The 26,362-nt window shown below is 47.2% G+C and overlaps 2 protein-coding genes across 6 annotated transcripts in view; one reads left to right on the top strand and one right to left on the bottom strand.

Moving 5' to 3' along the window:
- The window catches only part of LOC117869996 (zinc finger protein 239-like), a 1,162,621-nt gene that overhangs the window by 738,829 nt on the left and 397,430 nt on the right, over positions 1-26,362 (top strand). The gene's annotated exons all lie outside the window — the stretch shown is intronic.
- LOC117870008 (zinc finger protein 420-like) overlaps positions 11,836-26,362 on the bottom strand; it is a 48,147-nt gene continuing 33,620 nt past the window's right edge. Inside the window, exons 1-2 of one of the 4 annotated variants that reach the window (XM_034757156.1) lie at positions 17,056-17,311; positions 11,836-16,653 (exon numbers count right to left, since the gene is read on the bottom strand). In XM_034757156.1, the coding sequence (XP_034613047.1) occupies positions 14,930-16,642 (1,713 nt within the window). In that variant the 5' untranslated portion in view covers positions 16,643-16,653; positions 17,056-17,311 and the 3' untranslated portion in view covers positions 11,836-14,929. Of the gene's footprint in view, positions 16,654-17,055; positions 17,312-26,362 lie in introns of those variants that run through there. The other 3 variants (XM_034757158.1, XM_034757157.1, XM_034757159.1) reach the window with 3 other exon arrangements.

The raw sequence follows: 26,362 nt of genomic DNA, 5'->3' as shown, positions 1-26,362 counted from the left end.
ACTATTGTTTGTTGCCCCGCCCTGACTGAGGGCCGGGCCTTAACTCCTGACTTTACGGCTCAGCCTGAAGGAAGGTTCTGAGCCCCCTGGACTATTGGGGGTTGCCCTCCCCTGAATAAGGGCCTGGGACGTCCTGAGTTTGTCAGGACTCAGCTCCTGATCCACGGAGCTGAGCGCCCGAACTATTGTTTATTGCCCCGCCCTGAGCTAGCGCGGGGGCTTGACTGACTTTGTAATCCCCAGCTCCGGCAGTGAGGACCGGAGCCCGGGCCTGAGTTACTGCCGGACCCTGACGGAGAGCAGGAGCGCATTGCAGAGGCCGTGTACCGTTGGCCTAGTCCCTGCCAGAGGGGCGGAACCCTGAGACCGATCCAGGCCGTGTAGTGAGGCGGCCTGGCCCCCGACGGCCCCTGAGAGGGCCCGACCCCCGCACCGGACGTTTACAGAGGGGGATTCACAGGGAATGCCTTTGCAACAGGGCCACGCCTTGTGCAGCAGAGGTTGGGTGGGGGAGGTTATGCCCTGGACTGAAGAGACAGAGACACAGTCAGCGTCTACCCTGCATGGGAGGCAGCATCCCAGCGCCCTGTCCCCAAGTGCCATAGTAGGGGATGGGTCTCCATGCCTGATCTGGGTGGCAGCAGTGGTGTGGGGATCCAGGGGAATCCCGTTACCCCAGGATGAGCCCCCAGTGCTGGTGACAGGAAATGAAACAAAGAAAAAGGTTCCTGGCTATCCCAAGTAAGCCTGGGGCTTCCTATCGTGGAGTCATGCATTCCGTCACCCAGCTGCAGCTCCCGGTCAGCCAGCATTACCGTCCCACACCACATCTGCCCCAGCTTACTGCTGTTCAGATATTGCAGTAGCCCGAGTCTGCTTTTCAGCAGCTGACGTCGCTGTGGAGGCCCCACATTAATAACCATTTTCAATATGAACTTACCGAAGATTCTATCGGGATATTTTTTGGGGAAAACCTTTTAAAAATATTAATAAAACTCCCTTCCCCAGAGAGTCGCAGGGCTCTTGATATCCCGTGTATCGGGCGATGAACGTCCACTGACCAGGGAGGTGATTGTGGTATAAACACCATAGACTTCACTGGCTAGATAAGATCCCAACTTCATAGAAATGTCAGGGAGCCCTGCTCTGCCCTAAAACAGTGACAATCTTAGAGTAGTTAATCTGCAGAATTATTAGACCAAAGCATATGTGCAAAGCATGTGCCCTGCCACTGAGCTCCCTCTGTATTTCCCATCCAGTTCTGGAGGGTTAATATCTGAGCGCTCCTGCTTAACAGAATTTATTGGCTGGCTGGGTGTGACCTCTGTGCTAACAGCTATGGGCAGATTTGTTCATTCCTTTCAGCTAGGTAACTTGCATGGACACCATGCCTAAAGAGACACAACCAATTCCTATTAGCATGTCTCAACTACAGTTCTTCTGACTTCCAACTACCAATTTCTGCATCCCTAAGGCATCACATGCACCAGAGCTCACAAGAGATCACACAACGTGTCCAAAGTGTCTAGGGGTCTATTCACAAGGCTGCTCTGCTGTATAAAGGCCGTAATCCAGCCTTTCCTCTGAGACACTGACTGGTTTCAGAGTAGCAGCCGTGTTAGTCTGTATCCGCAAAAAGAACAGGAGTACTTGTGGCACCTTAGAGACTAACAAATTTATTTGAGCATAAGTGAGCTACAGCCCACTTCATCAGATGCATAGAATGGAACATATAGTAAGAAGATGCACTCTACCCTGATATAACGCGAACAGATATAACACGAATTTGGATATAACGTGGTAAAGCAGTGCTCTGGGGGGGGGCGGGGCTGCGCACTCCGGCGGATCAAAGCAAGTTCAATATAACGTGGTTTCACCTATAATGCGGCAAGAATTTTTGGCTCCAGAGGACAGCGTTATATCGGGGTAGAGGTGTATATATACACACAGAGAACATGAAAAGGTGGAAATTGCCCTACCAACTCTAAGAGGCGAATTAATTAAGATGAGCAATTATCAGCAGGAGAAAAAAAAAACTTTTGTAGTGAAAATCAAGATGGCCCATTTCAGACAGTTGACAAGAAGGTGTGAGGATACTTAACATGGGGAAATAGCTTCAATTTGTGTAATGACTCAGCCACTCCCAGTCTCTATTGAAGCCCAAGTTAATGGTATCTAGTTTGCAAATTAATTCTAGTTCAGCAGTTTCTCGTTGGAGTCTGTTTTTGAAGCTTTTCTGTTGCAAAATTGCCACCTTTAAGTCTGTTACTGAGTGGCCAGAGAGGTTGAAGTGTTCTCCTACTGGTTTGTGAATGTTATGATTCCTGATGTCAGATTTGTGTCCATTTATTCTTTTGCATAGAGACTGTCCGGTTTGGCCAATGTACATGGCAGAGGGGCATTGCTGGCACATGATGCCATATATCACATTGGTAGATGTGCAGGTGAACGAGCCCCTGATGGTATGGCTGATGTGATTAGGTCCTATGATGGTGTCACTTGAATAGATATGTGGGCAGAGTTGGCATCGGGCTTTGTTGCAAGCATAGGTTCCTGGGTCAGTGTTTTTGTTCAGTGATGTGTGGTTGCTGGTGAGTATTTGCTTCAGGTTGGGGGGCAGTCTGTAAGCGAGGACTGGCCTGTCTCCCAAGATCTGTGAGAGTGAGGGATCATCTTTCAGAATAGGTTGTAGATCTTTGATGATGCGCTGGAGAGGTTTTAGTTGGGGGCTGAAGGTGACGGCTAGTGGCGTTCTGTTATTTAATTTGTTGGGCCTGTCCTGTAGTAGGTGACTTCTGGGTACTCTTCTGGCTCTGTCAATCTGTTTTTTCACTTCAGCAGGTAGGTATTGTAGTTTTAAGAATGCTTGATAGAGATCTTGTAGGTGTTTGTCTCTGACTGAGGGATTGGAGCAAATGCGGTTGTATAATTCCATGTCCGAGGGTGCACGGTGTGGGGCAGGGTTACTGGGGACCCCATGTGCTGGGGGTTCTTGATAGGGGCCAGGTTACTGGGGATCCCATGTGGTGGGGCTGTGTGGTGGTGGGTGGGGTTACTGGGGAGCCCCTGTCTCAGAATCCATAGTGGGGATTACTGGGGAGCACATGTGCTGGGGGTGCCTGGTGGGGGTGTATGATTACTGGAGATTCATGTCCTGGCGAGCATGGTTTGGGGCTGGGTTACCCAGGCCTCCATGTGCTGGAGGTGTGTGGTGGTGGGCGGGGTTACTGGGGAGCCCCTGTCTCTGAGTGCATAGTGGAAGGCAGGGATACTGGGGACCTTATGGTCAATGTGTATGGTTATTGGGGACTCCATTTCCCAGGATGTGTCATGGGCCCTGGCTTCCTGCTGAGAGTGCATTGTGAGGGCCTGGGTTACTGGGGACCCCATGTGCTGGGGTGCATGGTGGGGATGGGGTTACTGGGGACCCCATGTGTTGGGAGGCATGGTGGGGGATGGGGTTACTGGGGAGCCCCGTCCCACAGTGCATGCTGGGGAATGGGTTAGTGGAGACCCCGTATCCTGGCGTACTCCTGGGGGTAGTAGCTGGATTATGAACCCCATGTGCTAGGAACACATTCTGCAGGGCTGGGTTATTGTTGACCCCATGTCCTGGGGCGGGGAGGGGGTTACATTATGGAGGCCCTACTGACATCCAGTGATTCTGGGTGCTGCAAACTACAGAACCTGGGGTTCAGGGCAGCCTGGCTCTGGGGGTGCTGGGGTGCAGATGCCTGTGTGCTGGCTCTCTGGAGAGAAGCTGGATCAAATGAATACCCCATCCTGGATCAGGTATGTGTGCAGTAGGGGGTGTGCAGGCTGCAGGGGAGGGTCAGATTATGACCATCCCTAGTAATGCAGAACCTCCTGAGCCTGTGAATCCCAGGAGGACAACATGCTTCCCAACTCCAACTCACTCCAGCTTGGGAGGCTCTCTGATCTGCTGACTAAACATATGTCTACACGTAAGCCACGCTAGCGTTTCAGTGCCGTCACTATGCCGACAGCCAGAGTTCTCCCAGCGGCATAGGTAATCCACCTCCCAGACGATCATACTCCGCTATAATTACATCGCTTGTGCATAGTCACACAACGCTCCTTGCGTCGGCAGAGCGCATCTGTCACGGAGTCCCTGGGTGATGCTCTGGAACTGCTCCCTACAAAGCCAGGCAGGACTCTGGGGAAGTCTCCTCTCTGTGAGCAAATTGTCCTCAGGGCAAGCAGCTCACACGGCTTCACCTTCCTGGGTCTGACCTGGGAGCATTCAGCATCCTCTGCCCCTTCGTGCGTTTCCCACAGCAAGTCTGTCCAGGCGGGGTCCTGGGGAACCAGAGGGTCCTGCACCCCCACTTCGCAGTCAGACATGACTCTCAGCCAGCCAGTAAAACAGAAGTTTATTAGATGACAGGAACACGGTCTAAAACAGAGCTTGTAGGTACAGAGAACAGGACCCCTCAGCCGGGTCCATCCTGGGGAGCAGTGAGCCAGACACCCATGTCTGCACTTCACTCCTTGTCCCCAGTTAGCTCCAAAACTGACTCACCCTCCAGCCCCTCCTCCTCTGGGCTTTGTTCCTTTCCCGGGCCAGGAGGTCACCTGATCTTTTTGTTCTTCAACACCTTTAGCTATCACCTTGCAGGGGGGAAGGGCCCAGGCCATTAGTTGCCAGGAGACAGAGTGTCGGCCATTTATGCACACTGGCCCTTTGCTCTGCAACAATCTCACCCCGTAGAGACTTAAGAAGTGCATAGGGGAAACTGAGGCCCCCCACACAGTAGTCAGAGGAAACATTAAGAACAGCCCCACTTCATCACAGCATCCACGGTTGGTGCTCTAGCATCGAGAGAGTAGTGCACCAGGGGTCATCATCCCACTGTACAACTCGCCACCTTGTGCCGCTAGGAGTTGTGGGAATGGGGAATGGATCACAATGCATCATGGGTGCGGGTTCACCGTTCAATGATGCAGTTTTTTTCTGTCCCAGCATTCCATGGGCTTCTGACTACATTTCGTGCCATTTTTCAACAGCCCCCATAAACTGTGTGTCCACCATCTCTGCCTGAAAGCATGGATCTTGCATTGCTCACCAGTCTTGTGATAAGTGTTATGAACAAAACATGGCTGATCATGAAGGATTTCCTGAGCTGCGAATTCGACCAGGAATCTGTGATGCCTTCCCTGCTGTGTGTCATGGAAAGAAACAATTCCAGATTACTTTTGGCTTTCACAGAGCAGCTGTACACAGTGGACTGTTGCTATTGGGCTTGAGAAACAAGCACTGAGGGGTGGGATCGCATTGTTATGCAGGTATGGAATGACGAGCAGTGGCTGCAAAATTTTCAGATGTGCAAAGCCACTTCCCTGGATCTGTGTATGGAGTTCGCCCCTGCTCTGCGGTGCAAAGACACCAAAATGAGAGCTGTCCTCTTTGTGAAGAAGAGTGTGGACATCGCTGTGTGGAAGCTGGCAACTCCAGACTGTTACCGGTCAGTTGCGAATCAGTTTGCAGTTGGGAAGTCCTCCGTGGGGGTTGCATTCATAAAAGTGTGCAGGGCCCTTAATCACATCCTGCTACGAAGGATTGTGACTTTGGGAAATGTGCATGCAGTATTGCATGGCAGTGGGGCAATGGGATTCCCTCATTGCGGCAGGGTGATAGATGGAACGCAATATCATAATTTTGGCCCCAGACCATCTTGCAAGGGAGGACCTCAATAGAGAGGGCTACTGGAATACTGTGTCCAGTTTTGGGCCCCACACTACAAGGAGGATGTGGAAAAATTGGAAAGAGTCCAGCGGAGGGCAACAAAAATGATTAGGGGTCTGGAGCACATGACTTATGAGGAGAGGCTGAGGGAACTGGGATTGTTTAGTCTCCAGAAGAGAAGAATGAGGGGGGATTTGATAGCAGCCTTCAACTACCTGAAGGGGGGTTCCAAAGAGGATGGAGCTCAGCTGTTCTCAGTGGTGGCAGATGACAGAACAAGGAGCAATGGTCTCAAGTTGCAGTGGGGGAGGTGCAGGTTGGATATTAGGAAACACTATTTCACTAGGAGGGTGGTGAAGCACTGGAATGCATTACCTAGGGAGGTGGTGGAGTCTCCTTCCTTGGAGGTTTTTAAGGCCCAGCTTGACAAAGCCCTGGCTGGCATGATTTAGTTGGGGATTGGTCCTGCTTTGAGCAGGGGGTTGGATTAGATGACCTCCTGAGGTCCCTTCCAACCCTGATATTCTATGATTCTATACTTCTCTAAGGTATTGCAGGCACCTGTGGATCAATAGGGTAGTTTCACGGGGTGGTCACGGAAGGTGAATGACAAATGCATCTTCTGGAACACTGGCCTGTATAGAAAAATGTAAGCAGGGACTTTATTTCCAGACCAGAAGATTCCACTGGGGGATATTGAAATGCCTATAGTGATTTTGGGAGACCCAGCCTCCCCCTTACTCCCATGGCTCATGAAGCCTTACACCGGAAACCTTGACAGCAGCAAGGAGCACTTCAATAACAGGATGAGCAGGTGCAGAATGACCGTTCAATGTATGTTTGGCAGATTAAAGGCACGCTGGTTCTGCCATTGTGGCAGGTTAGATCTCAGTTAGGAAAATATTCCCATGGTCATAGCAGCCTGCTGTACGCTGCAGAATATTTGTGAAGCTAAGGGGGAAGAGTTTCCCCAGGGGTGGAGCATCGAGGTGGATCGCCTGGCAGCTGATTTTGAGCAGCCAGATACCCGGGCTATTAGAAGAGCTCAAAAGATGGCCATTTGAATCAGGGATTTGAAGCAGCATTTTGACAATGAGCCCCAGTAATGAGTCTTTCTGTAATAAATTCAGCCAGACTTCGTGTACTTGTCACCTGGAATGACCCCAGTGCTGGATCTGCTCAGTAGCTGGGAAGAGGAAGCTGTGCAGTCCCTGCTGTACTCTACCTGTGGGAATTTTGATACCTAGGGGCAGATTTCTCGAGGCGCGTGTGAAAAGGGCTACGCTTGGGACACGGTGCAGTGCACAGCAAAGATCAAGGAGCTGAGGCAGGTGTACCAGAAGGCAAGCCTTCGCTCCAGTGCTATGCTGAAGACCTGCCGTTTCTATAAGCAGCTGGATGCCATCCTCAACGGCAACCCCACCTCCACCGCCAAGAGCCCCGTGGATACTTCAGCAGGGCTGGAGCCGGCAGAAAGTGGACCTAACCCAGAGGGCAAAGTCATTGATGAACCGGAGAGTTAGAGAACGAAGTGAAGCCCATGGTGGGGTCACCCGGTGATGCATCCAGTCAGGAGCTGTTCTGCTCTCTAGAGGAGTCTAGGCAGTCTCAGCAGTTGCACTCTGGTGAGCAAGGAGAGGAGACCCCTGGTAAGTGGTTTTGCTTTGTGAAGTGTGGAGGAGGGTTGAGGGCATAGAAATGTAAAAGCTTGCCTATGTTTCTGTGTGCTGGACACTTCCCTGTGCAGCTAAGCATTACAGCGGAACAGGGAGTTAATGCACACCGAGTGAATCCTCCAGAGAGATCGCTAGGAAACTTCTCTGGAGGTACTTGCCAATCCTCTGCCAAACTGCTGCTTCATTCCTTCCCCCATTGAAGGAAATTTGCCCACACCATTCTGCAATCACTTGCACAGGGACCAAAGTGGCACACAGGAAAGCAGCATAGTGACCGGGTTGGAAGTTGCAAGCATGTAGTAGATGTACCTATGCTTCCCTGCTTACACTCAGGAGTGAGATATCTGCTACAATGACCCCCACCGGGCCTGTGGAAAAGGGTGGGAAAAGTTGGAATATTGTCCCTAGTCAACCGCACAGCGTCCTTTTCATATTGCTTTTCTCCCCATGTACAATGCCCTCTGCTCCAGGGTAAACTCACCATGTTTGGCGTGTTCGCTAACATGTGTGCGACTCAAGGGTGAGAAAATGATTGGTATGTTACTAGAGGTGTATTTTACTGTACTGTTTCAATGTTGTATGTATACCTAACAATCATGCTTCTCTGTTTTGTTCCTTGTGCTTCTGAAAATGTGGCCTTCAGAGGCTTCTCCTACTCACCAGTGCAGTGTCTCTACTATATAAGAAAGCACCCAAGACAGAGCAAGGAGAACATGTTCTGGGAGCTGCAGCAATACTCAGATGCAGAAAAGAGGTAACACATGGAGTGGAGAGAAATTGAAAGGCAGGACAGAAAAGAAAATGAGTCCTTCGTTAAGGACGCTTCTGAGAGGATGATTAAAATTATGGAGGAGCAAACTGAGATGCTGAAGTCCTTCATAATGCTCCAGACTGAGCAAATGTGTTCCTGCCCTTCCCTTCAAAACATTACGAACTCTTTCCTCTGCCATCCCCAAAATCCACCTGTGAATTCCTTTACACTTTCTGGGACTTCTCTCTTTCTCATTCATTCCTCCCCCACAGACACCTTTTCAAATGAAAGCCGGACTTACGCACAGCTCTGAAAGTCAGCCCATCCCTGGTCCCTCCTTTACGACCAAGCATGTGTGTGTGGGAGGGTGTGTGTGTGTGGGGGGGGTGTGGTTGTGGTTTCTATGCAATAAAATAAAAGTTTTTGAATGATAAATAATCTTTGTTTCCTGCAAATTGTGATAGCAGGCGGCAGCAAGACATACACTAGCAGTTTAATCATTTGCTTACTAGACTGCTAGGCCACAAAAATCACAAAGTGCTTCCTAGCACAACTTGATTTCATTAACCACTGCAGTCCCGAGCATAGTAATATCCATTACTGCTTCTCATTTTCAAAGTGTTGCCTCAAAGCTTCCCCGATGTGAATTGCCCCTGGTTGTGCCCCTCTCACAGCCCTGGCATCTGGCTGCTCCAAATCAGCAGCCAGGCCATCTGCCTCAGCACTGCACCCCTAAGCAAACTTTTCCCCCCTACCTTCACAAATATTGTGCAACATACAACAGACGGCTATGACCATGGGAATATTTTCCACATTGAGGTCTAACCTGCCATAAAGGCATCGCCAGCACACCTTTAATCTGCTAAATGCACATTCCATGGTCATCCTGCACTGAGCCTACTGTTGAAACGCTGCTTACTGCTATCCAGGGTTCCCGTGTAAGGTTTTGTGAGCCATGGCATTAAGGGGTACGCCTGGTCTCCCAGGATCACTATGGGCATTTCAACATCCCCCACTTTAATTTTCTTGTATGGAAAGAAAGTCCTCGCTTGTAGCTTTCGGTACCAGCTGGTGTTCCTGAAGATACGTGCGTCATGCACCTTTCCGGACGACCCCGCGATGATGTCAGTGAAATGCTCTCAGTGAAACACAAGAGCCTGCAACACCATAGAAAAATACCCCTTCCTATTGATGTACTACGTCGCAAGGTGGTCCGGTGCCAAAATTGTGATATGCATGCCATCTATCGTCCCTCTGCAGTTAGGGAAACCCATTTCTGCAAAGCCATCCACATTGCCAAGAGTCACAATCCTTCATAGCAGGACGCGATTAATGGCCCCTACACTTGCGTTAACGCAGCCCCAACAGTTTATTTCCCGACTCCAAACTGATTCGCGACCGAGTGGCAGAAGTCTGGAGTCACCAGCTTCCACACTACGATTGCCATGTGCTTCTCCACAGAGAGGGCAGCTCTCATTTGGGTGTCCATGCACCTCAGTGCTGGGGCGAGCTCTGCACACAGTTCCGGGAACGTGGCTTTCCTCCTCCAAAAATTCTGTAGCCACTGCTCTTCATCCCAGAGCTGCATGATGATGCGATCCCATCACTCAGTGCTTGTTTCCCAAGCTTAAAAGTGATAGTCCATTGTGTGCAGCTGTTCCGTGAATGCCAAAAGTAATCTAATGTTGCTTCTATCCATGGCAGACAGCACATCAGGAAACTGTGAATTAACTGCACTGGCATTCGGGATGTGTTAAGAACATCCTGGGCGACGTGACGGCAAACGTGCAGCTGGTGGTTTAAAAATATCATGTTGCCTCTATATAAATCCATGGTACACCCACATCTTGAATACTGCGTGCAGATGTGGTCGCCCCATCTCAAAAAGATATATTGGAATTGGAAAAGGTTCAGAAAAGGGCAACAAAATGATTAGGGGTATGGAATGGCTTCCATATGTGGACAGATTAACAAGACTGGGACTTTTCAGCTTGGAAAAGACACGACTAAGGGGAGATATGATAGAGGTCTATAAAATCATGACTGGTGGGGAGAAAGTAAATAAGGAAGTGTTATTTACTCCCTCTCTTAATACAAGAATTAGGGATCGCCAAATGAAATAATTAGGCAGGAGGTTTAAAACAAACAAAAGGAAGTATTTCATTACACAACACACAGTCAACCTGTGGAACTCCTTGCCCGAGGATGCTGTGAAGGCCAAGACTATATCAGGGTTCAAAAAAGAACTAGGTAAATTCATGGAGGGTAGGTCTGTCAATGGCTATTAGCCAGGATGGGCAGGGATGGTGTCCCTAGCCTCAGTTTGCCAGAAGCTAGGAATGAGCAACAGGGGATGGATCACTTGATGGTTAGGGTTAGGTAAGTTACTAGAATGCCAAGGGAGTGGAGTAGAGGTGTAGTTGCAATGAAGGAACCAGGCGATGGCATAGCTAGACCAGCATGCCAGGCTAGTGTGCTATTTTAAGTACAGGCAGACTAGTCCAGGCTGTCATAGCCTGTTGATGATGTGACTTCCTTCCCCAGAGAGGATCAGTCTTGGGGTCATGGTACATCAGTCTCTGTTAGACAGGTCATTAACCTCAAAGGTAAAGGACTTCCACCTTTATCTTGATCTTTAAAATTGATGATTCCATCATACCCCACTTTGCAGTGACACCCTGAGGTCTCCAGGCAAATCAGGTGTGAAAACTCCTTGGAAACAGACAATGTGTCCTGAGCCAGTTGAAGCGAGGAACACATTGGACCAAAGTCCCTTTGGTAAAGTCTCACTTCACCTAGGAGTTTTCTTAAAGTATTCATTGTAGCCAACCACATGCAGCATGGATGTGAAGACCCCAAAGATATCAAAAACAAAAAACAAAAGTTCTGAAGGTTTCCACAGCCTAGTCTGAGGGTTAAATGGACGTGCTCTAATAGCTGGCCTACTCATACTGAAAAGGGCCTTGGCACCCATGAAAAAACTGGTTGCAAAAAAACAAAACTTAAAAAAACAGAAAAGCTACTATCTTGTACCCATCAGCAATTTAAATTAAGACACCTCCTGACAGATGGGACATCAAACAAGATGTGGCTTGCAAACAAGAGAACTGGAAATCTCAGCGGCTGTTACAGTGTAACTGGGTAAAAGATTACATCATTTTTTCTCAACAGAAACATTTATTTTAAAAGCTTATCAAAATTCCATTTGAAATAGAAATAATTAAAGTCTATACTAGGTCTTTATTTTGATATACACTATTTCTCCTACATACTACCATATACCAGCCCCTTTTGAGTGAGGTTTTACTTTAGAACTCCTTAATCCAAAGAGGGTAAATTACATCAAATAAACTTTACAGGATTAGTCACCTTTCATATACTACTCAGGGGTGGCAGGGGACAGAAACCTAAGAATGGCCATACTGGGTTAGACTAATGGTCCGTCTAGCCCAGTATCCTGTCTTCTGACAGTGGCCAATGCCAGATGCTTCAGGGAGAATGAACACGTCAATTAGCGAGTGATCCATCCCGTATCAATCATTCCTAGCATCTGGCAATCAGAGGCTTAGCCATCTTGGCTAATAGTCATTGATGGACCTGTACTATATAAACTTATCTAATTCTTTTCTGAACCCAGAAGAAAACCCAGACAACTTTCAGTGTTTCAAATAAATTCAGGTTATCACATAATCAGTCTCTTATTCTGCAATAAACTTCGTTTAATTCCATTTTCACCAGTAACAACATATTTGAAGAGTACAGAATTTTATCATGTGTGTTAGTTTTCTCTTACTCCCCTTTTCCACCAAATGAGCTTTGTGTAAAGTTGTGTTCTGTACTAACATAGGTGCCTTCTATTTCTGGGAGCTCATTTATCTCTGGGTCTTCGGACATAAGTTTTGGTGGAAGTCATCTCAAATGTGTTCTCATCATGAGAAAAAACCACTTGTATTCTATTTTCACAATTTTAATCTTTCAAAATAGCAGGAGGTGAAGAAGTGATGCAAATTCATGAGATACATGAGCAAAACTGAGAGACAGATTCATAGAATCAGGACTCAACATTCGTCAGTCCTGCAGTCTGAGCTTGGGAGTCTGACACTTATTTCCTCATTGTTTTATCATCACTTGCACAGCATGGAAGTGCTTGTTCTCCAACAAGACAGTCAGATTGGGATCCATAGGGAAGGACTGCCCTCTGAAGGCATCAACCGTTTCTTTCTTTAGCTCATAAAACTTTGGATCCAAATGGTAAAGGAGAACTCCCCCATATCTAACCACAGCATCATTTGAACCATAATCACTGCCACTGAACTAGGAGGTAGTGTTCTAAACATAAATAGTTTACCTGAGCCTAAGGTTACCCTAGTTTCCATCTCTGGGGTAAAAATCAAATACTGGATGCCTATTATTTCTACTTAAGATCTAGTCTAATTCTTGGCGATGGTCAGGGTAAATTTTACTTCTCTGGAGCAGAATCCTTTACTACATCACAGAAAATCTCAGTAGTCATACAGTGAGGAATTGCTTCCCCAGCCAAGCATGCCCAGTTTATTTATTTAATCTGGTGGCACAGATGGGCCTGGTTCACAAGCTGTGTAAGTTACTAAAGGTGGGGTATCTATTAAAAATAGATCTACTGCTGCAGCTAACTCACACAACGGATTTTATTTTATCCACATTTGCAGCATCTACAAGGTGTAAACTCAACAAAAATGCCACTTCCATTTTCTCCATCTCTGCAAAGATCTAAACTGCGTTCTGAAATAATAGGCAATGTGCACTTGATTAGGAAAGAGAAATCTTCAGAAGTAACCTCCTGGTAGGCCTGGGCCACAACTGCCTTTCGACCCAAATACATGGGCATTTTGCTTAGTTTCGAATCACTTACTGTGGAATATTGTCCTTGAATCATCTGAGCCAATGTTCACACAAATTATATGATCAAAGTGTTGTTTAATTCCGTTCCTTATTTAGATGTACAATTTCAAAATGCTACTGTTTCTCTGGTTGCACATCCAATAGCTTTGAGTGTTCGTTCCTGACGACTGAATTGCTCTTGAACTTCCTCCATGTCATAATGGAGGTGTAGAAAAAGACACGCACAAAAATAAATTATTGTTTTAGTAAATGGTCATTTGTCTCAAACGCCACCAAAAAACTGAATTTCATCCTATCATAAAAAAACTAATATCCAGTTATGTTATCAAATTCCCTCAGGAAAAAGAGAAAAACCCACAAGCGAATAAGACAGTTTCAGTATCATATACAATGAAATTCCAGGGCATCTTACATCTCATGATGCTAAATTAGAACAGATTTTCCTATTGCACTGTCCTCTGATCCATTCAAACCTTCTTCATTCAGCATCACCTCATTACTATTCAGTCATGTTAGTTACAAAGGTTTTAGCATCATCATAATGGGGAAAATCAGCCAACTTTCCCATCTGGAAACAATCCCAACTCAGATTAAAGCACGGAAAGGTTAATCTGTTTGGGATTCTCTCAAATTCCCCCTCTCAGCCTGTGACACCCATTTCCAGCCCCAACGAGTCTGATTTAGGATCAAAGCCTGATACCTAAGCACAGAGAGCTGAGAAAGCTGCTTCATGTGACACTTTGGGAGCTGGAGGGATAGAACATGGGGAGGAGACGCCATTGTGGCTCACTCAGAAGCCAATGCTGTTGGAGTGGCGGGAGATTCATGATGGTGATTGGAAAGGAATCCCGCTGACTCATACCATCTCCTCTGGATATCACAGATGCTGAAATGATCCTTTTTTTCTACCTTTCCTCCTGCCTTTTTGTTGCATCTCACTATATTCTAAATAAGAAAACTGGTAGAAAAAAACTACCTGCTATTCAGCACAACCACAAACAATGTCAGAACAACTGGGAATAAGAATCTTGTCCCAACCAGGAAATCCGATGACTAACATTCACTTTGCAATGCGATGCTCAGGGTTTATCTAGACTAGGAAGAGTGATGGAGATCAGGTGAGCACAAGGGGAAAGCTAACCACAACCACTGCACCTGGGTTATGTCTGCCCTGAAAAGATAGTTGTGTTTTTACATCAAAATAGCTAATTTGAGCAATTTAGGTCGTGTCTATATTAGAGACCTTACAGCGGCACAGCTGGATTGATGCAGTCACGCTAGTGTAAAATCTCTTGTGTAGTCGCTCTATGCTGGCGGGAGAGAGCTCTCCCGTTGACATAATTAAACCACCCCCATCGAGTGGCGATAGCTATGTGCGCGGGAGAAGCTCTTCCACTGACATAGCGCTGTGTACACTGCCAATTATGCCGGCAAAACTTATGCTACTCGGGGTGTGTGGTTTTTTCACACCCCTGAGCAACATAAATTTTGCTGACATAAGTGGTAGTGTAGACATGTCCTAACTCAATGTACAGTTCTAGTGGAGACAAGGCACAGATAGTTTTTATCTCACTGTAGCTAGATGAGGTCAACCCTCTCTCCCCCAACTCGGACTGATGGACATTTCTGCCAGGAGGAACACACATTCCCATAACTCATAAGACAAAAGGAGCTGATAGAAAGGATCGCAGGATTCACCCCAAAGTAAGGTGAGCTGCAAAAGATAGAAGGTGGCAACCCACCAGAAGGGAGCTGAGAGACAACAGTAAAGGAAATGGTGCAATCAACCTTAAAGACCAATATGTGGGAATTAGCCAATGTATTAAAAACACCAAACAACCAACCCAACAAAAAACCCATAACAAAAAAGAAACAAAAAATCTTTGGGCAGCCCTACTGAATACAAGCATAGTGTTATTCGCGTGTGTGGATTCTCTGATGTGAGACAAGCTGTGAGCTATAACTGAAGCCTTTACCGCACTGAGGGCATCTGAAGGGTTTCTCTCCAGTGTGGATTCTCTGATGTATGATAAGCTCAGAGCTCCGAATGAAGCTTTTCTCGCACTCACAGCAAGTGTAGGGTCTTTCTCCTGTGTGGATTCTCTTATGTATGATGAGCTCTGAGCTCCGACTGAAGCTTTTCCCACAGTCAGGGCAGCTATAGGGTGTCTCCCCTGTGTGGATTCTGTGATGTGCAGCAAGGTTTGATCGCCGATTGAAGCTTTTCCCACACTCAGGACATGTGTATGGTTTCTCTCCCGTATGGATTCTCTGATGTGTGATAAGGTTTGAGTGCCAACTGAAGCTTTTCCCGCACTCAGGGCACGTGTACGGGGTCTCCCCTGTGTGGCTTCTCTGATGTGTGATCATCTGTGAACTATCAGTGAAGCTTTTCCCACACACAGGGCATGAGTAGGGTCTTTCTCCTGTGTGGATTCTCCGATGTGAGACGAGATGTGAGCTGTAACGGAAGCCTTTCCCGCAGTCAGGGCATCTATAGGGTCTCTCTCCAGTGTGGATTCTCTGGTGCTTACTAAGATCTGAGCTCCGAGTGAAACTTTTCCCGCACTCTGGGCACGCGTAAGGTCTCTCTCCTGTGTGGATTCTCTGATGTCTGATCAGCTCTGAGCTCCGACTGAAGCTTTTCCCACAATCACAGCATGTGTAGGGTTTCTCACCTGTGTGGCTTCTATGATGCATGATAAGGTTTGAGCTACGACTGAAGCTTTTCCCACACTCAGGACACGTGTACGGTTTCTCTCCTGTGTGGGTTCTCTGATGTGTGATAAGCTGTGAACTATGACTGAAGCTTTTCCCGCACTCAGGGCACAAATAGGATCTCTCTCCTGTGTGGATTCTCCGATGTGAGACCAGCTGTGACTTAGAACTTAAGCTTTTCCCACACTCAGGGCATGAATAGGGTCTCTCTCCTGTGTGGATTCTCTGATGCGAGACAAGCTGTGAGCTAGAAGTGAAGCCTTTCCCGCACTCAAGGCATGAGTAGGGTCTCTCTCCTGTGTGGATTCGTCGATGTGTGACAAGCTGTGAGCTATAAATGAAGTCTTTCCCACACTCAGTACATCTGTAGGGTCTCTCTCCAGTGTGGATTCTCTGGTGCTTATTAAGCTCTGAGCTCCGAATGAAGCTTTTCCCACAATCACAGCAAGTGTAGGGTCTTTCTCCTGTGTGGATTCTCCTATGTATCATAAGCTCTGAGCTCCGACTGAAGCCTTTCCCACACTCATGGCAAGTGTAGGGTTTCTCCCCTGTGTGGATTCTGTAATGTGTGATAAGGTTTGAGCTGCGACTGAAGCTTTTCCCACACTCGGGGCATGCGTATGGTCTCTCTCCAGTGTGGATTCTCTGATGGATGATAAAGACTGAGTTATGTTTGAAGGTTTTCCCACACTCCAGGCAGATGTAGGGTGTTCCTTCTGTGTTGATTCTCTCATGTCTAATAAGATCTGAGCCTCTACTGAACTTTTTCTCTGATCTGTTCTGACTCTCACAGGCGTTTGCCTGTGCACAACTCCAGGAAACATTCCCTTTGGATCTTTCTGAGAACGTCCCATGTGCTTCTACTTGCTCAGCATCGTCTTGTTGAGGATTCTCCTCCTCATTCGCCATCCCATCATCTGCTAGGATAGAGAGAGAAACCAGACATGGGTCACTCCCTTTGCCAGAGGAAAAGGGAACCTCAGAGAGAGGAATGGAAGAAAGGGGGGAACAAACGAAAGTAAGTGATGGAGAGATCAAACAAAGAAAGAGCTGAATCTCCCCCAAACCTTTCCCCAAAGGAGAGAGAGGAGGGGATCAATTCTGGGTCTAAATCTCAACCAAACACTCAGGGAGAAAGCAGAGTGGGGAGGGAGCTACTGTCAGTCAGGACAGGTAGGAAGCCGTAAGTGAAGTCTGCCATGAGGATGCCACACCTCCTGAGAACAATCCTGAACTCAGAGAGCTCTCAAGGGCTTTGTAGGAATCCTAAATATTTCCTTAATTCAGGGACAGATTTTGAGTTGGTTTAACTGATTCCTCACCTATGCAGGTATCTCTCAGGGTCTCTCTTTCCTCAGAGTCCTGGAGGTCTGGGACCCATGGCTCCTCCCCTCGGTCCAGCCAGGAGATCACATCAGGTTTGGAAACTGGAAACCCTGCACAAGTGACAGAAAACGAGCGAGATCAACTGAATTTGTGGGATACTTGTGTCACATTCTGGGGGTGCAATCCAGACCCCCGAAAGGTTGTGTCACCACCTGCCCTGTAATCCTGGGTTCCTCACAATGCTTTGCTGTTGTAGCTCCTAACATGGGCCGCTGAAAAACAGCCTACCAGCGTGCAGGTCACACCCTGAGTGTTGTGTACGGCTACAGCCCTGGCCCAGCACCCTGTCAGCAACGTTCCAGTCCCACTCTGGCCTCCACCAGCCTGGATTACTATGTGCAGGGTGGCCCCAACACACTCCCCGGCCCAAATTTTCCCCAAAACGCGTGTTCTGCACTGGCCAGCCCTCTCCTGGACAGTTCACATAAGAGAGGTCTTTTGCCAATCAAGGGACCAATATTTAAGAATTTGCTACTTTAACTGGAGTTAGCAAACACTTCAGTTTGAACACAACACTGGATTCATTTTGATTACAAATAAAACAAGTTTATTTAACTACAAAGAGAGAGATTTGAAGTGAGTACAAGCATAAAGTATTGAAAAGTCAGAAATGGTTACAAGAGCAATAAAGATAAAATGTTTTCTAAAACTTAACACGCACAACTTCATTCAAGGTAAAATCCTTAGCACGTGTTCCCAGGATTGACCAAATTGTCAGGTCAGGATCTCCACCAAAGTCAAAGGACTGGTTCCTTTGTCTTCTTCCCCTGCCCCCTCCCCGCCCTTAAACCTAATAAGTGCCTTGGGGTGTTCTTGCCCCTCTCTTTTATAGTCCAGTCACCCTTTTAAGTGGATTCTACTCAGGATTGCCCCTCAAAGCAAAGTTTATTCAAACAGCAAAGAAGGTGACCTGGAGTCTAGCGGTGAAGGTGGAGCCAGGCTCATTTGTCTCCCCTGCGTATGCTGAAATGCATATTTGCCTTTGCTCCTGCCATTTCCTACTCTTGCTGTCTCAAGGACCCTGTTACTTATATGCAAACTGAAGTAAGCACACAGTCTGTTGTTTAGGTTAGACTGGGTTAACAGCTTTTGCCTAGTCATGGCTGTGTGGGTTTGAACATCTACTATTATCATCATACAGGCGGAATTCATAACTTTGCATACAATGTTGTTGCAAACATTTCAAGGCATAAAGTCAGACAGGTTACAAGAAAAATACAGATAAAATGCTTACTAGCATTTACTTTAAAAACTATCTTAGTTGCAGAGCAAACTTTCTCACCACATGTTTTAGCAGATTACTAACAAAACTCTCAGGTCAGAAACCCTCCCTCAGCATACAGCCACTCTTTCTTTTTATTCTCTCAGGTGCAGGGAATCAGGTGGGCAGGGAGAAGGGAAGGCGCCTGGGGGTGTCTGTCATTCCTTTTTATAGTTTTGGTCCCCCTCTTGAAAAACATTTATAGCTGAGAACCAGGAGACAGAGTCCATGTGGAAGGATATTCCCTGTTGTTTTTTTCCCCCCACCTCTTTGAGCTTCCTTTGTTTTCCCTTCCAGCTCGATGACTCTGTTTCCTGCTTAAATGCAAATTAAGGCAAACACACATCCCTTTATTTAGGAGTGACCTCTTTGCCACTTGGCATGGAGAGCTCACCTCGCATCTTTCCAGCTGATCATGGCGGCTCCACATGGCAAACACTCTCCCGCTTGGACCAATGTGGAGCTGTTGGATCTGCTCAGTATATGGGGAGAGGAGGCTGTCCAGACCCAGCTGTGCTCCAGCCATAGGAACTTTGATACCTACGGGCACATTTCTCTTGGCTTGTGTGAGAAGAGCTAATAATTGGGACACGGTGCCATGCAGAGTGAAGATAAAGGAGCAGAGGCAGGCGTACCAGAAGGCAAGGGAAGCAAATGGTTGCTCTGGTGCTGCACCATAGACCTGCCAGTTCTATAAGAAGCTAGACACTATCCTTGGCTGCAACCCCACCTCCACCGCCAAGAGCCCTGTGGATACTTTGGCGTGGCTGAACGCAGCATCAAGTGGACCTAACGCTGATGACAAAGTCATGGATGAGGAGGTGGAGTGAGCAGACGATGTGTAGCCCACGGCTAGGTCGTCATGTGGGATGGCGAGTCATTCTGGAGGTGTCTAGCCAGTCCCAGGAGTCCCACTCTAATGAGCAAGACGCAGGAGAAGAGACCCCTGGTAAGTGATTTTTTGAGTTGATGCTGCACGGTTATGATGGCCAACTTTCCTTTGCTTTGGGTAGTGCGGAAGTGGGTGAGGGGATAGAAATGTACAAGAAAGTGTTTCTGTGTGCTTGGTATGTTACAAAACGTGTATTTTACTGTAATAATTCGATGCTGTGTGTGAACTAACAATCACGTGTTTAGGTAATTCTTGTTCTTCTGTAGATATGGCCTTCAGGGGAAGCCTCCTACACACTGGTGGACTGCCTCTGCCAGATAAGTGACCAAGACAGAGCAAAGACGACATATTTTGGGAGGTGCTACAATCCCTCCTTGTGATTTTCTGCCCCGTCCCCCAGGCTTCACAAAACATGGCTGTAGTTTGGGGGGCAGGGGTCAGCAGTGACCTCAGAAACGGCAAACCTCAGGCACTGGAGAGCAGCAGCAGCAGCAGCAACAACAGAGGGTTGGGGGGAGGAGTGGGGGAAGGAAAATGTTGTATTGGCCACACACCATCACAAGCACACACACACACCTGAGCCACTTCTGCTAAGACTTGCAGCTTGGGATGGGGAAGGCTGGTCCCCAACATTCAGCCAACATCCATGTAACAAAGGGGAGGTGGGCATGGCCCCCTAGCCACCTCCGGTTCCACTGCGGGTGACCCCCCTCCCACTGCAGATGGTCCAGCGCCCCTGCGCCATACTCAGCATAGGTGGGACAGCAAACCGGTTCAGTAAATACCTTGTAGAAATGAAAATGTTCCACTTTATACTGGCATGGATTCAGGGGAGTGATTTTTATATAGCAATTCTGCACTACAGCCTGGGTCTGCCCTGACAATGGTTCCTTTGTGCTTTGCATGTGTTATAGCTGAAAGTGTGGCCTTCATCTCTTCCTCCACACTGGCGGAGAGGCTCTCCCAGACAAGATGGAGGCAAAAGAGAACATGTGATATGTTTAATGAGATAATGAATGCCTCTGGAACAGTGGACACAGAACATAAGAATGGCTGTACTGGGTCAGACCAAAGGTCCATCCAGCCCAGTATCTGGTTTGCCAACAGTGGCCAAATGCCAGGTGCCCCAGAGGGAGTGAACCTAACAGGTAATGATCAAGTGATCTCTCTCCTGCCACCCATCTCCACCCTCTGACAAACAGAGGCTATGGACACCATTCCTTACCCATCCTGGCTAACAGCCATAAATGGACTTAACCTCAATGAATGTATCTAGTTCTCTTTTAAACCCTATTATAGTCCTAGCCTTCACAACCTCCTCAGGCAAGGAGTTCCATGGTTGACTGTGCTCTGTGTGAAGAACAACTTCCTTTTATTTGTTTTAAACCTGCTGCCTATTAATTTGATTTGGTGGCCCCTAGTTCTTATATTATGGGAACAAGTAAATAACTTTTCCTTATTCACTTTCTCCACCCCACTCATGATTTTATATATCTCTATCATATCTCCCCTTAGTGTCCTCTTTTGCAAGCTGAAAAGTCCTAGTCTCATTAATCTCTCCTCATATGGGACCCATTCCAAATCCCTAATCATTTTAGTTACCCTTCTCTGAACCTTTTCTAATGCCAGTATATCTTTTTTGACATGAGGAGACCACATCTGTATGCAATGTTCAAGATGTGGGCGTACCATAGATATATATAAGGGCAATATGATATTCTCTGTTTTATTCTCTATCCCTTTTTGAATGATTCCTAACATCCTGTTTGTTTTGACTGCCACTGCACACTGTGTGGACGTCTTCAGAGAACTATCCACGACGGCTCCAAGATCTCTTTCCTGATTAATTGTAGCTAAATTAGCCCCCATCATATTGTATGTATAGAATGCATTACTTTACATTTATCCACATTATATTTCATTTGCCATTTTGTTGCCCAATCACTTCGTTTTGAGAGATCTTTTTGAAGTTCTGCACAGTCTGCTGTGGTCTTAACTATCTTGAGCAGTTTAGTATCGTCTGCACACTTTGCCACCTCACTGTTTACCCCCTTCTCCAGATCATTCATGAATAAGTTGAATAGGATTGGTCCTAGGACTGACCGTTGGGGAACACCACTATTAGCCCGCTCCATTCTGAAAATTTACCATTTATTCCTACCCTTTGTTCCCTGTCTTTTAACCAGTTCTCAATCCATGAAAGGATCTTCCCTCTTATCCCATGACAACTTAATTTATGTAAGAGCCTTTGGTGAGGGACCTTGTCAAAGGCTTTCTGGAAATCTAAGTACATTACATCCACTGGATCCCCCTTGTCCACATGTTTGTTGATCCCTTCAAAGAACTCTAATAGATTAGTAACACACGATTTCCCTTTACAGAAACCATGTTGACTTTTGCCCATCATTCTATGTTCTTCTATGTGTCTGACAATTTTATTCTTTACTATGGTTTCAGCTAATTTACCCAGCAAAAGGGCGTGGAGGATTGCTCTCAGAAAAAATGGACATGGCGTTCATCCCAGGAGAATGACCATGGCACGCCACAGGAGATGCTGGGGATTCCAAAGGAACAGACAGACATTTTGAGGCAGCTGGTTGACCTTCGGGAGAAAACCTGAGGTTCGACTCCCTCTTTAGCCCCTGTAGAGCAACATTCCAACATCACTGTACTTCCCCCTGCTCCCCTACCCCACCTCCCACTAGGCAAGGGGGGCACTGCATATCCCTTCCACTCAGTCCCAGAGGAGGCTGCCAAGAATAACAGCTGCACAGATGCTGATGTATGACAGGCAAGGCCACTGTGCTTTTAAAGAAAAGATTAATGTGTTTTCCCCACTCCCAATTTTATTCCATCATCTTTCCAAGATTTAATTCTTGGACAGATCTTTCAGTGTTCATATCTATGTGCAATAAAAGTATGTCTTGAAAAGAAAATTATCTTTATTAATTCAAAGCAAGGGGGGGGAAAGATATGTATGAGAACAAAACAGCAATCAAAGCAAGTTTCAGACGATGGGTAAGCACGATACAGAATAGCAGCGTGCATTATTGTGAGTCATTACTAAACTGGGGTTTCAAACCCTCCCTAAGACACATTGCTCCACACTCAGCTCTTCTTAGAGCCCTGGTATTTGGCTGCTCAAAATTAGCAGATAGGGGTAGGGTGTGGAGGAAACTTCTCTCCCTTTGCTTCACATATATTATGAAGATAACAACAAGCAGCTATAATCATGAGGATTTCCCCCCACATCCCCACAGGGTCTAACCTAGTGAGCAAACTGCACCAGCGACCCTTCAAACGGTCAAAGTCACATTCAGCCACCATTCTGCACTTGCTGAACCTATTATTGAATCGATCTTTGCTGCTGCCCAGGTGTCCGGCTTCATGAGCCACAGGAATAAGGGACAGGCTGTGTCTCCCAGTATCACTATTGGCATTTCAATGTCACCAAGGGTGCTTTTGCAGTCTGGAAAGAAAGTCCCTGCTTGCAGCTTTCTGAACAGACCTATGTTCTTAAAGATGCGCGTCATGCACCTCCCCAGACCATCCCACGTTCATGTCAATAAAATGCCCCCGCTGATTCACCAGCGCTTGCAACACCATAGAAAAGTATCTCTCTCTGTTTATGTACTCTGTGGCAATCTGGTCTGGTGCCAAGATAGGGATATGCGTGCCGTCTATCGCCCCACTGCAGTTAGGGAACCCCATTGCGGCAAAATAGAAATTGTCATTTGTATGATACCCTACTACGACTCTTACAAGAGGAACTTTAGAACTTAGAAATATTCAGACATGGTGTTTATGGGAATGAACATATTTCAGAATGCATAGCTTCCAATTCCAGTAGCACTGAGCACTCTGTAGCGTAATGAGAAGAAAAGATGTGTATCCACCTCCACATAGTCGCCTCATACATGTCCCTAAGAGGCACGTCATGGAGTGCGGCAGTAGTCGATGTTGGCACGCTCATGGAATAGGCCCATATCCCACCTGGTTGGGACCATCCTGATAATTGACAGCAGAGCTCAATTCACCCTGAGATCCATTTCGAGACTCTCTGGGTGGATATGGCCTGCCCTTTAATTCTCTACGCTATGCCAACAAATAGCCGGAGAGATTTCAGGAATGGCTTTGTCCTTTGTAGGTTAAAGACCAGGGCCCTACATATATCAAGGAAGTGAAGCCGCCGTTCCTCATTCAAAGCATGTGATTTGGGAAATCAGGTAGGTTGAGATGGAGGCAGGAAACCACCTTTGGTAGAAATTTGGGATGCACGTTGTCATAACTATAAAGGGAAGGGTAATAGCTGTCCTGTGTACAGTATTATAAAACCCCTCCTGGCCAGAGACTCCAAAATCCTTTTCCCTGTAAAGGGTTAAGAAGNTTTCATGCAGGCCCCTACATTTGTACCCTAAAGTTCAAAGTGGGGATCCAGCCTTGACACACGTGAAGTGAGACGGCTCTCTACTTGCATTCAGAAATATAGCTTACTCGCAGACGGTGTTGCATGGAGGACTGCACTGTCGGAACAGGTGGATGGCTCTATGGACTATACAATGTTTCTGAGGAGGTTCATTGGCAAGTGAAAGGAGTCATCTGTCTTTTGACTGAAGAAGTGTGATTCATCAAAAGGGACATCTTCAATTGTGTTCTGCACTTCTCTAGGGAAACCAGGATTCCCTTTCATGACGATTCCAGCTGCCAAAATGCACAAGGATGTGTCTGCTGAATCAACCACAGCCTGAAGTATCGACTTTGCGAGCAACTTGCGTTCCTCTAGACTTGATAGGAATTGGGCATGATCTTCTTGAGGTAGCTCATTTGCCATGTCCATACTGTAAGAAGTCGTATTTGGCCATCACTGCCACGTAGTTTGAGATCCAGAACTGGAGGCCCTCCGAGGAGAAAACCTTTCAACCCACAAGGTCCAGTCTCTTGCCCTCCTTGTCAGCTGGGGTGGAGCGTGGGTGCTGTTGTTTAGCTCACTCCATACCAGCCTGAATCACCAGAGAATTGAGCAGAGGATGACAGAATAGAAACTTGGAACCCTGGAGGGGGGGGGGGAAGAGCGACACTGTACCTCTTTTCTGTCCCTTTTGAGGTGGGGGTGCACATGGGCAGGGGATGGCACACAGTGTATGTCTGTGGGAGAGTGTCCTTGTTTGATGGTACCGGCCAGGGTGGGCCTAACGCGTGCAAAATGGCCAGCAGGTGGTGCTGCCTGTGCTGCACCTCCTCCAACGGTATTTTGAGAGCATGAGCTGTCCTTCATTGCAGCTCTTGAAACTGACAGTAGTAGTCTGGGGGAGAGGAGAGAGTCGATGACACAGCCTCGCGTCGGGATGACTAGAGAAATTCCTCCAGATCTGTCAGTACCATGGGGGCCGGGCTGATTGGGGCATCGTCCAATCCGGATTTCAAACGCCTTCTTGTCGAAGGACAGGTCTGTGCTACAGGAGAGGATTCCCATGCTGAACAGGACCGTTCTGAAGGCGAATACTGGGGCCATGAGCTCTCATATGGCCAAACCGGTTGTGGTGCCCAGGGACTGAGGTACCAGTACCTCCTGGATTCAGTCTGATGTACTGGGGGGTTCCGTGGCCAGGATTCAACTGCGTCCCAGGGCTGAGCTCCATGAGGTGCTTCTTTCAGGGGGTGGGTGGGTTGGGGGGGGGGGAGGGGATGGGCTCTGTTTTCCTGGGTACGGGCAGGGAAGTAGAGACAGATGCTGCACCTAGATGTGGTGTGGGTTTCCCACAAGCAGTACAGACAGCATTGGTGCTCGTCGTTGAGGGAGAACAAACGAGGACAGGAAGTGCAGATTTTTAATCCCGTCCTCTTAGTCATAATCCAGCATCCAGACCTGGAGGGGAACCGCATCCTGAGCCTTGCGGAACTTTTAGAAACAAGAAAAATCACTACAGAAACCAAGAAAATCCTGACTATAGAGAATACCCAGACACGGGTGCTGGGGGCGAAGTGGGAAGTTGGGGATTGTTTGGTGGGAAACCGCTGGAATAGTATACCCAGTCCTTAATCCTACAAAACGTTCAGAAACAAGAAAAATACATAAAACAACTACAAAACTACACAAAACAAAGTCCTTGCAATGAGAGGCCTGGACCTAGCATAACCCACAGCCATCTTGTGGGCTCAGCCACCATAAGTTGGAAACAAAACTAGAGTCAGGGTAATTCAGCCTTGTCATAGGCAGACAGTTAGAAAAGTATTAGCTGCAGCGCTACTAACTGGAGATAGACTGACATTCACAGTGTCATGAGAATGGGGAGAGAATGGATAAGTTATCCTTGAGTTTCTGTCTGATAATAAAAAGTAAGAAGTTTTGCTGTTGTTAAAGAAATTTTAAATAAATAGTTAGAAAGTGTACTTTAAATAGGCAGAGAGTCCAGTCTACTGCTGGTTAAGCAATTCTACCCTGACAGTGTATTCCACTAACAAAGCACAAAGATAAGTAGACATTGAGAAGTTTTAACTAACTTTGAAAAAACACAAAAGCTAATGCAATAGGTGGTTTTAGGCATGTGAACCCCTGTATAGTGAAAATGATTGGTTAGTGCGTTTGCATAGCTATGTCTTAAGTAAAATAATAGTTAAAGCATACCTAAGAGAAATCCTCATTTTAATTATAATGGGGGTCTGGAGACGGGATCATTGGATCTTAACTCCGAGACACAGCTCAAGACCAAAGGTGCTGGGACTTTTACCCCTGCACGACCATATTGCGCAGAAGACGGAGCAGGTGCTGATTGGCCACCGGGAGACGTCCAGCTGTCTTTGCTGGGAGTGGTGAGCATTAGATGCTTGGCGTGGGTATTCTGTTGATGTGTCACTAATACATACACGCACATCTTTAAGGATATTACTGTGTAAGGCTCTTTCACTGGGAACAGGGATATTGGCCTTGAGCCTAGGGAGGGGTAAAGTTGGGCCCCTGGTCCCTGCGTACCCACAAGGATGGGTAGGGGGTGGGAGCATTAAATTGTGCGGTTACATCCTGACTAAATAAAGAAAATGCATCACCAGGGACAAGGGGACAGCAGAAGCTCTGACTTGGACCGGGCGGCGG

The sequence above is a fragment of the Trachemys scripta genome, chromosome 25 (genome assembly GCF_013100865.1).
Source record: "Trachemys scripta elegans isolate TJP31775 chromosome 25, CAS_Tse_1.0, whole genome shotgun sequence".
Taxonomy (NCBI): Eukaryota; Metazoa; Chordata; order Testudines; family Emydidae; genus Trachemys; species Trachemys scripta.
Note: the sequence above shows the minus strand (reverse complement) of the source record. Positions and strands in the feature narration are given on the sequence as shown.